General features: G+C 37.5%; 1 protein-coding gene across 1 annotated transcript; it reads left to right on the top strand.

The window, feature by feature from the left end:
- The first annotated feature begins 9,011 nt into the window (after nucleotides 1-9,011).
- Nucleotides 9,012-10,264, top strand: LOC124826495 (citrate-binding protein-like). Its single transcript, XM_047299328.2, has 2 exons — nucleotides 9,012-9,297; nucleotides 9,655-10,264. Exons 1-2 carry the CDS (start codon nucleotides 9,043-9,045, stop codon nucleotides 10,048-10,050), a joined length of 651 nt encoding a protein of 216 aa, XP_047155284.1. The 5' UTR covers nucleotides 9,012-9,042; the 3' UTR covers nucleotides 10,051-10,264.
- The last annotated feature ends 4,745 nt before the right edge of the window (nucleotides 10,265-15,009 follow it).

The following is a 15,009-nucleotide window of genomic DNA, read 5'->3' as shown; positions in this document are numbered from 1 at the left end:
TGAGTGGGGTCTACAGCAGAGCATGATCCTCTAGTGCTGACACGAGGTGGTGTGGGAGTTTCATCGGCCCCCATGTTGCCTTGCGTCATGGAATGCAGTTTTTCTTCAAGCGCTCTTTGTATTTGTTTTTGTTCTTGTAGCTGCTCCATGAATCGTTGCTCCATTGATCTCATGCTTTGGTTGAGTCTTTCCTCCCACTGAAGATCCATCTGCCTCAGTGTCTCCTGACTCATTGATTGGGGGGTTTTCTGTGTAGGGCCAAAATAGTCACGAAGACCAATTGCCCCAGGAACTCCACGTACACGTCCTGGGTGCTCGGGCCTTCCAATGGCCGTTGTCAGAATGTCGTCCCTACCTTGGCCAGCAAATGTGCCCAGAGTCTGCTGCTCAACCAACTCATCCTGCACATAAAAAAACCAAGTTACTTAGAAGACATGATGTGATAGATACACAATCAAATAACTGCTTATAATTTGAACTTACAATTCTCTGTGAGATCAAGGCAGCTGAGGAAGATGTCATGTTCCCATCAGATTTAGTCCGAGCAGCCTTCCACAGCTCGTACCTAGCAGGTGCAGGTGCTAGGTCCGGCGACTCAAGTCCCAAGGCATCGGCTCTAGACTTTCTCAGTTTCTTCTCCAGTTTTGCATATCCACCTCGTGATAACAAGTGGGGTGCGTCGTTTAGCCTTTGTCTTTCTTGGGCGGCTAACCTTTTATCCTGTGAAACCATGTATATAGGTAAGTGTAAAATCAGAAAAACTCAATGAAAGACGATCTTAAGAAACATACCTTCCATTCCTTAGACTCTCTAGATGCACGAAACTGCTTCCAATCCTCCTCTGTGAAGGTATAATGCTGAGATGGATTTTCATGTTGTCTATCTCCAAAGACATATAGTCGTGTCAGCCTTGTCTTGAAATCCCTCCATCTTATCGCTATATGCGATAACACTTTCTTTCTAATTTGCATTGTGTTTGGAATATCAAAATGTTGCTGTTTAAAACAAAACACTTGTTACCAAAAGAAAACATAACAGATAAGTATATCACAAATTGCATGAAATCTAAACATACCTGAACATCTTGCCATAAGAGGTTCTTGTCGACCTCTGGGACGTCATCCCAACATGCATGAAGGATAGAGACATGACTTTTCGCTAACTTGCCCAGATAACTCCTAAACCTATCAGCATTTGGCCCTGATGGATGACCTGATCTAGGGTCAATGTCAACATGCCTCCTCTGACCATCCACGCGTCCGGATGTCACATCTGCCACTCGGGTGACTCCTCGTCCACGTCTGCTCTTTCCCGATCCTGAGTTTGAGGCCAACATACCTGAAAAATTATACAACGTTAGTAATAATTCAATTATGATGAACATACATATAAAGTCAATAAAAGTGAAAATATTAACCTATTAATTAATTGTTTTTTCCCAAATGCCTTCGTTGTGATCACTACGAATTGCAAACATTACATCGGCAACGTCATCAACTGGGTCTTCAGTGGGTCTACATGCAACAGATGTTGTCTCAAGTATATCAAGAGAATCGTCATCATCATGTCCATGCATGTTTCTACCTTCTAAAACCACTGACCATTTGTTATTCGATGGATCACTTACGTAGAATATTTGTCTTGCTTGACTAGCCATGATAAATGGTTCATCAGTGTTATTCATCTTGTTCAAGTCTACCAATGTGAAACCAAGGTCATCCATCATGACACCAGAATTTATATCAACCCATTTACACTTGAAAACTGGTACTCTAAAAGTGACATAATCAACTTCCCATATTTCTTGTATTATTCCAAAATAACTGATGGATGCTGTGATTGGATTTTTGTCTTTAGAACTAGCAAAGTGCACAGCCTCAGCTTGTAGTGTGACGCCACTATTTTGAACTCTGCTTTTGTCATCTTCTACCTTTGTCTGAAACGAAAGATTGTTTATATAGTACCCACCATATGTAATGACCTCTGTGTTCGGCCCACGAGATAACCTCAATAAAGTTTCAGAAACATGTGGAGTCGCATACATCTTTTTCTTAAACCATCCCAATAAGGTTTTCACATGTTCATTAAGATGCCATTTTTCACTCATTTTTGGGTTTGCTGCCTTTATTTCATTAACGTGGTCAGAAATGTAAGGAATCACATCAACAGTGTTGTTTAAGACGTAAAAATGAGCTTGGTCAATTTCTTTTCTGCTAACACTTTGAATTCTCACACCTCGAACACCCTTACCTTCACATTTTCCTTCATTTTTGCTCTTCGGAAGACCGACGGGTTCACAAGATGGCATATAACTTGAACAAAATTCAATGGCTTCTTCTGCAACGTATCGCTCTATGATTGAAGCTTCTGGTCTATACTGATTCTTGACATATCCCTTTAAGATCTTCATGTATCTTTCAACTTGGTACATCCACCTTAAGAAGACCGGCCCACATATTCGAATTTCTCTGACTAGATGAACAATCAAATGTACCATGATGTCAAAAAAGGAAGGTGGAAAATACATCTCCAATTGACATAGTAGTCTTATTCCCTCATTTTCCAATTCATCTAAACCTCGAGGGTCAACAACTTTCTTGCAAATGGCATTAAAGAAAAAACTCAGACGTGTCAGAATAGCCCTAACAGAAGGAGGTAATATACCTCGAATAACAACTGGTAACAACTGTTGCATCAATACATGACAATCGTGAGACTTTAAACCAACTAGCTTTAAGTCTTGCATAGACACAAGGTTACTAATATTTGAAGAATAACCTTGCGGAACCTTCACACTTCTTAAACAGTTACAAAAACTTTGTTTTTCTTTTTTGGAAAGTGTGTGACAGGCTGGGGGCAGATAGGTGCGTCTTCCTATTATCTGTGGATGTAACTCAGATCGGATTCCCATGTCAGCCAAATCTTGTCTTGCTTTTATTCCGTCTTTGACCTTCCCTTTGACGTTTAATAAAGTTCCGATAACACTGTCACAAACATTTTTCTCAACGTGCATCACATCAATACAATGTCTAACATCAAGTTCACACCAATATGGAAGCTTAAAAAATATCGATCGTTTCTTCCAGATGTTCTTTGCAGAGGTACTTTTATGATGTTTTCCAAACACAATGTCAATGTTTTTCACTTCGTTGTACACCTCTTCACCATTCCGGGGTCTGCACACAACCTCATCCTCAGCACTTCCATTAAATGCTTTTTTCAATCTACGATAAGGATGATTACGAGGAAGAAATTTTCGATGTCTTGTATATACTGTCTTCTGACCATGCTTCAACTGAAGGTAACTAGTGTTTTCTTCACATATGGGACATGCAAAATGACCTTTAACACTATAACCGCTCAAGTTTCCATACGCTGGGAAATCATTTATAGTGCAAAACAACATTGCACGCAAACGGAACTGTTCCTGAACATGTGAGTCAAACACGTCGATGCCTTCTTCCCACAACAATTTCAAATCATCAATTAAAGGTGCTAAGTAAACATCAATGTCATTTCCAGGTTGTTTAGGACCCGATATCATCATGGACAACATCACATATTTTCTCTTCATGCACAACGAAGGAGAAAGATTGTAAATCATCAACATAACTGGCCACGAACTGTGTTTGCTACTTAAGTTTCCATAAGGATTCATACCATCAGTTGCAAGTGCAAGCCTTAAGTTTCTTGGATCTGCACCAAATTCAGGGAATTTGTCATCAATCTTTTTCCATTGTGGAGAATCAGCAGGGTGTCGAAGAAGATTATCGCACTTTCTTTCGTTAGAGTGCCATTTAAGGTTCTTTGCATCTTCTTTAATAGAGAACATAGTTTGAACCTTGGTATTATAGGCAAATACCACATCACCTTAGCAGGTGCACCATCATTACCTTCATTACCAGTGACTCTGTCAGATTTCTTTTTAAAACGGGATAAACCACATGTTGGACAATACTTTAACGAAGCAAACTCCTTTGTGTACAAAACACAATCATTAGGACAAGCATGTATCTTTTGATATTCAAGACCCATTGGACATAAAATTTTTTTGGCCTCGTAATTACGAATAGGTAGAGTATTATTTTCTGGAAGCATCTCCTTCAACAACTCCAACAACTCGGTGAAACTTTTATCGGTCCATCCATTCCTTGCTTTTAAACTAAACAACTTTAAAGTTGAAGACAGACGTGTAAAGTTCGAGCATCCTGGGAACAACGGTTGCTCTGAATCATTAATAAGAGAATCATACAAATTAGCCCTTCCAAAATTATCTTCACCGACATCACGTATCATGTCCTCTAAATGGTCACTCATCCATTCTTCCACATAATCCGTTCCTCGTGACGTGGTAGGCTGCTCCAGTAGTTCTCCATGCCAAGTCCAAACGGTATAAGTCCTCATTATGCCGTACATGAATAGATGGTCACGCACATTGCCTAAGTCTTGCCGTATTTGATTAAGACAACGCACACAAGGACAAAAATATGTCCCGTTGACAGACTTAGCATTTTGTTCAACGTATTGCAAGAACTTCGAAACACCCTTCTCATATTCTTCACTGATGCGACGTTCCTTCATCCAGCTTCGATCCATACTATGTTCGTAAAATCATCAGTTCAAGTGTTTTAACTCTCACAAGGTTAGGCCCTACCCATTCAAAAAAACTAATTTTCATAATTTGCCCAGCCACGTGAATTGAAGTCAACATCATAAAATTGATAAGATTTCGGCAGCATTTCGCATTGGTCTCCGAAATACACGAAATGAGAGTAGTCAACGATGACCACAATCAAATATGCATCCGGAGAACAACACAAGTACTGAACCGAAATTTTATCAATCTTATCCTTAAACTCCAATTGACATGGTATTGCAAATTATGGAAATTAATTTTCTCAAACTGTCCAATCGGACAATTCAAAATTTAACACAAACGATTAAAAGATTAATCGTTTGTCTTAAATTTCAAACGGGAACTAAGTGGATCACTCAATGATTTCATACTTATAATAACACAACTAATACAGATATATTCAAAAGCCAATTACACAGTCACAATTTACAGTAAAAAAACGTGCATTCACAAAACTCAAATACATGCATACAAAAAATTTTCAACCAACAAGCTAACCTGAAAAGTAGATTCGAAATGAAAAGGAGGAAAACGAAGGAGTGAACGGCCTAAAACGCAGTCCAAAAACAGTCAAAGAAGTCGCCCAAGAACACGCAAGAGTCTGCGAAAAAACGGACCGAAAACGATTTTTAATCGGTTCAAATCAAAGGTATTTCATCACAGAGCAATGTAATCGGATTGAAACTCAAATTAAATGGCCCCAAAACGAGAAAACGCACCTGGAAATTAATGGCGCATCAGCGTTTTGCGGAGGAAGATGATGAACAGTATTTCGCGTTTTCCAAAGATTACCTGGTCACGGGTTCGCGGGAGGACGATTTATAGTCTTAGACGTCCGGCACGATGGTGGACGGACGTCTATAATCTTATAGACGTCCGGTTCGTCACTAATATGACGTCTTTGAGGATTTAAAAATGATATTCGCGGGTGGGTTTAAACGTCCGTCCTGGGTTGCCACGGACGTCTATAATATGATAAACGTCCGTTTGGGGGGGCTGACGTCTATTATACTCACAATTGAACGTTTCAACTCCCCCATGGCAGACCATAAACGTCCGTCCTAGGAGGGCACGGACGTCTATAATATTATAAACGTCCGGCCCCCCAGATTGGACGTTTAAGGACCTGAAGAGAATTAAATACCCAACCACCCTGTCAGTACATTAAACGTCCAGTATGCGGGGACGGACGTTTATAAAACTATAGACGTCCGGGCCCTCCCGGGACGGACGTTTAAGGTCCCTACTTGGGGAATTGAAACGTTCAGTTGTCAGCCTCGTAGACTATAGACGTCCGGGCCCTCCCAGGACGGACGTTTATAGTCCCCTACTTGGAGAATTGAAACGTTCAGTTGTCAGCCTCGTAGACGTCCGTCCCCACGACACGGACGTTTAATTGCTGCCATGGGTACTTGAAAACGTTCAGCTTATAAACGTTCAGTTGTCAGCGTATTAAACGTCCGTCACCTCGGACGGACGTTCACTCAAGTATAAACGTCCGTCTCGGCAAGGGACGGACGTTCAAAGGTACACATGGTTTTCACTGTTCAGCCTATTAAACGTCCGTCACCTCGGACGGACGTTCACTCAAGTATAAACGTCCGTCTCGGCAAGGGACGGACGTTCAAAGGTACACATGGTTTTCACTGTTCAGCCTATTAAACGTCCGTCACCTCGGACGGACGTTCACTCAAGTATAAACATCCGTCTCGGCAAGGGACGGACGTTCAAAGGTACACATGGTTTTCACTGTTCAGCCTATTAAACGTCCGTCACCTTGGACGGACGTTCACTCGAGTATAAACGTCCGTCTCGTCAAGGGACGGATGTTCAAAGGCTACACATGGTTTTCACTGTTCAGCCTATTAAACGTCCGTCACCTCGGACGGACGTTCACTCAAGTATAAACGTCCGTCTCGGAAAGGGACGGACGTTCAAAGGCTACACATGGTTTTCACTGTTCAGCCTATTAAACGTCCGTCACCTCGGACGGACGTTCACTCAAGTATAAACGTCCGTCTCGGCAAGGGACGGACGTTCAAAGGCTACACATGGTTTTCACTGTTCAGCTTATAAACGTTCAGTTGTCAGCCCATTAAACGTCCGTCACATAGGACGGACGTTCCCGCAAGTATAAACGTCCGTCTCGGCCACGAACGGACGTCCAAATGGCTGACATGTGTTCAGTTGTCAGTCTATTAAACGTCCGTCTCGGCAAGGGACGGACGTTCAAAGGCTACACATGGTTTTCACTGTTCAGCTTATAAACGTTCAGTTGTCAGCCCATTAAACGTCCGTCACATAGGACGGACGTTCCCGCAAGTATAAACGTCCGTCTCGGCCACGAACGGACGTCCAAATGGCTGACATGTGTTCAGTTGTCAGTCTATTAAACGTCCGTTACCTCGGACGGACGTTCATAACATTATAAACGTCCGTCTCGACAAGGGACGGACGTTCAAAGGGCTGACACGTGTTCACTTGTTCAGCCTATTAAACGTCCCTCAGCAAGGACAGACGTTCATAACATTATAAACGTCCGTCTCGACCAAGGACGGACGTTCAAAGGCTGACAGGGGTTCACTTGTTCAGCCTATTAAACGTCCGTCTGCCAAAGCCGGACGTCTATAATATTATACACGTCCGGCTCGACCAAGGACGGACGTCTAGAGGTCCACTTATTTACTAATATGCCATCGGTCAATTATATACGTTGGGGCTTTTGTGGTCGGACGTCTATTGGGAGACGTTAAAAGCCCTTTCTGCACTAGTGATAGTTCCCTTGCAACACATATGATGTTATCCGGGAGATCTACTGCTACAGCTAAAAAGCTTGCATGGGTTGCCCTTAAGGTTTGGTATTTTAGTCCATACTTTGTTACATTTGGTTCCATTCAAATGATGTTACTTAACATTTTTTAATTATGATGGTATATTGTAGTGTAATAGACAAATGGGGTCATATGAATGTGGTTACTACGTTATGTTTTGGATGATGACCATCATTCGTGCACATTACACCAGTGGATGGGAAACGGTAATATTTAGGTTTGAATTTTATTTTCTCTATAGTTTGGATTTCATATACACTAATTGAAATCATTGTGTTTTATACAGAGATTTAATAGGATTGCTCCAATTCCAGAGAAGTTAATTCAACTTGTGAGGAAAACACTTGCTAAATATGTAATTCATTTATATAATAGTATGTAGTAGATATTAGGATATAGTAAGTTCTAAGTTTATGTTTCTAAGTTGTTTTATGCTTTTCTACATTATTATAAGTTTAACTTTGTACATTGCATTGATTTATGCTTGAAACTTGATTTATGATTACATTGGATTGATTTATGCTTCTAAGAAGTTAATTTATGATTCCATTCAATATATTTATGTTTTAATATAATTTTCATTTAAAAGATACGTTTCTGCATTATTCTGGATTGTTCTGGCTATAAAAATATATGCAGGTCTGTTTCTGTAGTTGGGAATGTTGCAGAAACAGACCTCACTTTTAAAAAAATACAAGGATATATGCCTCGGTTCACGTTATAACCGAAGTAGAAAGACCCCTTATGGCCTCGGTTATGGTCACACATGAAGCAGAAAGTCTTGCGGATGAGAAAAAAAAAAGTCTACTGACTCGGTTCCTGCTACAACCGAGGCAGTAGAGTGGGACATACTGCCTCGGTTCAAGGGAACCGAGGCATAAAGTCCTACGAAAAAAAATTAAAAAAATCAAAAACTTTACTGCTTTGGTTAAGGCTGAACTGAGGCCAAATCCTCTCTTTTTATGCCTCGGTCCTCAACCGAGGCCAAAAGTATTAGACTTTTTGCCTTGCCTGAATATGCCTCGGTTCGAAAACCGCTGCCTATAGACAAAAATAATCGCTGTCGTTTCCCCTGACTGTACTAGTGTAAGTATTTTCGGGTTCCTATCATATCTGCTTTATACTTCTTTTTCTTAATAAATACTATATATAATAAAATAATAATTGTACATTGTAAAAAAATAGGAATTAATTATGATCCTTTTAAAAGGGATCACTATTCAATGGTACGGAGGTCCAATAGTGCCTAACTTTTAAGAGAACAATTTGACATGCTTTGATACAAATGAAAAACAAAAGTATGAAAATTGATAAGTTAAAATTATCTCATAAAAAAAAAATTTATACTTGTACTTTATTTTATTATAAGGCTCTTTAAATGTAGTTTTCTTAGCTTTGAAATAGTATAAGATAAAATAAGAGATCCACGTGAATGACAAAAATTAATGTGTTTATGTCAACAATTTGAGTTTGAATCTTCTATAAATATTCATGTCTATTAAATCTTACTCCAATACTATATATCAAATGAACATTTATTGGAGGAAAAAGAACTAATCATCTTCATCTGCAGAAATGGTGTCCCAACCCATTTTCCATCAAGCCCTTTTGCCATTTCTTTTCTGTATCACAACTCTTTCCTTGGTTGTTGCCGATCCCACAGATGGCTTCACCCGTCTTCCATCACCTAGCTCCAACTTTCAGATCCAAAAGCATTACGATCTTCCACAAAACAAGTGTTACACCTTTTCAAATGGAGTGTACAGATTTTGGGTATACACGAACGACACGTCTAGCACCGGAACTAGAGCACGATGTGAGCTTCGTATCGTAAGACTCAACTTTGACCTTGTTTTAATAATTCATTCATTAGAAATACTGTTACTTTATTTCATACCCCTTTTTCTGTTTTCTTTCTTCCCCTATCCATTTCCACTTTTTCTATTTTTTTTCTATCAATTTCCATGAAGATATTGATTCTTGATAATCATGAATCATAAACATCTTGCAGGGATGTATATATATGTTGCAACCAGTGCAGTGAGCTTCAACATTTTAGTGACTTTAATGTCATAGCAAAACTTAACAAACCATCGAGTTCTTTAGAAAATGTTTTATGAAGATGACTCGTCATTTACATTCATTTACGTTACAAAAAAAAAACCCTAATTAGATTTGGCTTTGCAGGGGAACTATTATACATCTGGTGTGTTGCAATTTGAAGGGTATTTCTACATTCCCAATGGCACAACCGGGACGACCATCCATCAAGTAGTATCCAGTGGAGTCTCCGCTGCCGCTGCCACTGCCACAACCTCTCAGAGTAGGGTCTATCATGGATCTCTCACTCATTTCTTATCGCCTACTCTGGAAACAAACATCTACGATAAATGGTACCGTTTTAATTTGATCCATGATGTGGGTGCCAACAACCTGAAGATTTTTATCAACGGGGTGCAGAAATTTAACGGAAATGGTCAAGTAGCCGGCTCTCACTACATGAAGATAGGGGTTTACGCACATGAGGGTGCTTCCCACTACGTGGAATCTCGATGGAGGAATATCAAGCTTTTTACAAGATAATAGAGATTGAACGAGCTTTTCTTCTGTTCCAAGTTCTATAATAAGGCAAGTAATAAAGAGCTTGTTTAATTAGCTATATGATCCTGAATAATTTACTTGGACTCAGAGAAGCTGTCTAGAAATCTACATCCTATTCCTAGGTTACCCCTCTCTACCCAGTCATTGGTTGTTTTCTTGTATTATGTCTGTCATTTCAAGGTTATATATTTCATAATTAACCGTTCCAGAGAAGTATGTGCTTGTCATTCAAAACTTTCTCAATAAACATTTACATTTTCCAACACTGAAACCAAAACAAAAAAAAAACTGACTCACACAATCGTATTATAAAAATAAATTATACTTTTATTAATAATAATTTTACGATCATATATGAATACAGATATTGTTGATGTTAATTTCATTATTATAAATAATATTTTCAAAAGCTTTAATATTGTGATTTATAAAGAACAATATAAACTAAATTAAATAAAAGATGAGAAGAGAAAGAATTTTTTTTACAAACACGTTATTGCAGTCAAACATATTAATTATACTTAATAAATTAACTTGTCAATCTGGTTCACAATTAGAACCTTAAACAGTTCAACTTCATTCGAGAAAAACAGTACATGAGGTTGAACACATAATTGATTGACGATAAAAGAGTTACTATGATTTTTTAAAAAGAAAAATATGTGATTGAACGAATCATACTCTGGGGATAAAACATTTAATAGTTTAATTCCAATTGAAATATCATTAATCAAATAATGATAAATAATAATAAGTGTTAAAAACAAAATATTACAAGTTTATCTATACTCATGTATAAAGATTTTTTTTTAGTGTTCACACTTTGTTTGTCAGATTTATCTTTTAAATAATTTTTCTTAAACTAAAATAATTATTTTAGAATATTTTTTTTTAAATTTAATCTTTTTTTAATTTGATCATTTTTAAATTAATTATTTTTTTAATTATAAAATTAGCTATAAAATAAATAAAAATTATTTACAATAAAATTATAAAAAATTCTCTATATTTAATTTTATAATATAATAATTACAATAATAATAATAATTTTATAGTTATAATAAGGAGTGACCACACGTGGACTGTGTTTAATTAAATATCTTAACAACATTTAATATATATTTATACATGAATGTGAACTTAAAGTAACATATATTGTAATATTTAAAGTTGAAAGTTAAGGAAATGGGTTCTAATACCATTTTTTTCCCCTTATTCATGTTTAGGGAAATCTTTGTACTAGATAACTCATTATCTACCACTATAATGTAAGATATTCAGTAAAGCGTAAAATTGATTACAGAAAATACATTCAATAAACTAGAGAATCCTTTAAAAGAAAAAAATAAGTATAACAAATACCTATTTTTACAAATAATTATTATGATTCTATTTTCAGAAAAAATAGTTTCTTGTAGTGAAAGAGAGAGGCAAAGAATCCATGATTCGGCCCATTTCAATCTATTGGGCTGTCATTCAGAAGAAAATAAACATGTATGATGCACACAATTTGACAATTGCTTGCTGCACACTCCATCAGTTCTTTCTGCACCAATCAATATAAGGAAAATACTTAAATATTCTTCATTGCATCACGCACCCACTTGCATTGCCGCCACCACTGCCACCATAGTAACCGTACTGGAGAAGAAAAATAAGAAAGAAAATGCTAAAAGAATCCATTCTGAAAAGATTTTTCCGGAAAATATTTCATATGTTGCCGAAAGTTTTTTGCAAAACTTATTGCATGTGGGGATGCGCCAGAAAATTCATTTCGGAATGTGTAATATGCATTCTGGAAAGTGTATTTGGGAAATCTGTTCCAAAAAGTATGTTCCAGAGCATATTTCATGCATTCTAAAAATTTCATTTCGAAAATTTTGTTTAAGAAATTTTGTTCCAAAAAATTTTGTTCGAGAAATATAATCCCGGAAATTCTGCAAATCCTGAAAATCCTGTTCTGGAATTCATAATCCGAAAGTAATTTTTATAAGGATAAAATGATCGTTTTCAAAAATTGATAAGGTGTAGGAAGAAATTGCCATAGAATTTGCTTGACTTCCAACCTTTCACTAGACAAGTTCAATGTCAGCGTTTTACAAGGTAACAGCATCTTCACAAAACCTCACCATTAAATTAAAATTGTACCTATTTCGGCAAATTGATGTAAAGAGATTCAAATGGAAGAAAAGTGAAAATTGAGAATTCTATTAAAAAAGATCTAGTGATATGTATATATATTACTCTTAAAAGTAACTCCTACAACTTTTATGTTTTCTAAGTTGCATATACTCAATCTTTCTGCAAATTACGTATCCATATTTGACACAAATTTTATTTGTGGTAGTTTGGGAATAAGTTTTAAATAAGGTATTAGTTTGTAAAAATTGATAATCATTATCTAAATAAACACTAGTAAAAAAAGTAGATTTAAACTCGCCCATTATGCTTCGGTTTTGTCAAAACCGAAGCGTATTCAAACGCGGTGGCATTTCGGTAATTCTGAATGATCTTATATGCCTCGGTTCAAATCTAACCGAAGCCTAATACCAATACTGCCTCGGTTCGTAGAGGCAACCGAAGCATATACGTTTTAAAAGATTATACAGCTCAGACGTTTCAACTGCTAACTTTTTTAAGACAAAGATACTGCCTCGGTTAGCACTTCAAACCGAGGCAGTATACCCTGCTCTTCCTGCCACGTTGCCCTGCTGCCACTAACAACCTTTTCGAAACAGAGATATGGCCTCGGTTAATACTAAGAACCGAGGCCGTATCGTTGTCTGACCGCTCTGCTCCTCTGACCACTCTGAACTGCTTCAACTGAACATCCTTAACTGTCCCCTCAGGTACATCGGGCTACTGCCTCGGTTGCTTGAAACCGAAGCCGTAGAGGACTTTCCGCCTCGGGTTGGCGGAAAACCGAGGCATATAGCCAAATTTATTTTCAAAAATTGAATTTACTGGAATGTTTATGCCTCGGTCTAGCATATAACCGAAGTCATACATACCTTTCTGACTCGGTTATTTGGTTAACCGAGGTAAATGATGTTTTATATTTTCCCACCGCAACGCTTCTTCTTCTTCACGCGACATTTCTTCTTCACTGTTCCTCTACGATTTTCGTCCCCGCCACTCTCCCTCCGCGGTCGTGCTTCCGTTTGCTCTCCTTCTCCGGCCTCAACCGTCCACGACAGTGTCCTCTCGCTGTGCGCTACCTCCGACACCGCTGCTGCCTCCGACGACGCTGCTGCCTCCGACGACATTGTTTTCTGCGCCGGTCACACTCTGTCACTGCAGCCGCCACCGGTCACAGTCCGCCACCGTGCCTCAATCGTCCACTTCCATTTATTTCGCGCATTTCACGGTTAGTTCAATATATTCGACTTTGATGATAAATTTACTGTTTGGTTGATAATTTGGTGAGATTGATATATTGGCCATAACAGTAGTAATTATATAATTATTTGATAATAAAATTTTGGAATATGTTTGATAATAATTGTTGTGAGATGATATGTTGGTGATAAATAGAATTAGAAATAGAATTAGATAAAGAATTAGAAATAGAATTAGAAATAGAATTAGAAATAGAATTATATAGTTATTTGATTATAAAGTTTTGATATTTGTTTGATAATTGTTGTTGTGAGATTGATATATTTGTTATTGTTATTTGATGATTACATTGGTATAATGGTTATTGTATTAAATTGGTTGATTTGTTGATTAGATAAAGTTTAAGGTTGGAAATCATGAGTTGTTTGCTTCAATATATTGTTTGTTGTTGTGAATTAGCCTTAGTTCCCGTTTGAGATTCAATACAAAAATTATTTACTATCTCCATTTTTTTTAACAAACATACTTTTTAGAAATGAAAATAGAGGAGATGGTAATAATAATTTACAAGTATTGAATCTTGAATTGTCCGGTTGGACAGTTTAAGAAGAGTAATAACTTTTTCATAGTTTATTATGATATATCAATTTTAATATACATGTCTTAAATTTCACGGAAATTTGTCGTTGTGTTTTGTATTGATCTTCGGGTGCATATTTGATTGTGATTTATAATCACTTTCATTTCGTGTAACCTGAAGACCAATGCGAAATGCTAGCAAAATTTCGTGAAGATTAAGATATGTTGTTTAAAATTGATATGTTTAATAAACTAAAAAAAGTGAATCTTCTTGAATGGGATAGGGTCACACCTTGAATACAAACACGATCAAAATGATCATTCAAGATTATTGAAATTGTGTAAACAATTTCAATAAACATGCGTACGGATAGAGGGTGGATTAATTTACCACGCATCAGCACTGAGTACGAGAGAGGGGTAGAAGACTTTATAGAGTTTGCGCAACGTAATACGAGTACAAGTGGTGATGATGAAGTCAAGTTCAGATGTCCTTGTGTGAACTGTTTGAATGGGAGGAAGTTAAACGCAACTGATATTAGGGAACATCTTATCTGTGATGGTTTCATACGAAGTTATACAACATGGATATGGCACGGCGAATTAACAGACTTTCCAACTGTCTCTCGAACTGAAAATGTTTATGATTCCACAATGGATATGGAAGATCAAGCAGAAGAAGACAACTTAGAGGACATGATCCGCGATGTTGGCGCAGAAGCTTTTGCCCAAGCACATGTGTATGAAACGATGTCCACTGATGCGGAGACTCCTTTGTATGCGGGTTCAACTAAGTTCACACGGTTGTCAGCGGTATTAAGGCTGATGAATTTAAAGGCGAGCAATGGATGGAGTGATAAGAGTTTTACAGAATTGTTGTCGTTGTTGAATGAAATGCTGCCAGATGGAAATACGTTACCCAATCGTAATTATGATGCCAAAAAAATTCTTTGTCCGATGGGTATGGAATATAAACGGATACATGCATGTCCGAATGATTGCATATTATATAGGAATGAAAAT

Source organism: Vigna umbellata, chromosome 2 (genome assembly GCF_029865625.1).
Source record: "Vigna umbellata cultivar VRB3 chromosome 2, Vumbellata_1.0, whole genome shotgun sequence".
NCBI lineage: Eukaryota > Viridiplantae > Streptophyta > Magnoliopsida > Fabales > Fabaceae > Vigna > Vigna umbellata.
This window is presented reverse-complemented; position numbering and strand designations above follow the sequence as displayed.

Bases quoted from the DNA above. Each gene is read 5' to 3' on its own strand.
- LOC124826495 (XM_047299328.2), top strand. From the start codon at position 9,043: ATGGTGTCCCAACCCATTTTCCATCAAGCCCTTTTGCCATTTCTTTTC. The intron at 9,298-9,654 runs GTAAGACTCAAC...TTGGCTTTGCAG, and splicing joins CACGATGTGAGCTTCGTATC to GGGAACTATTATACATCTGG.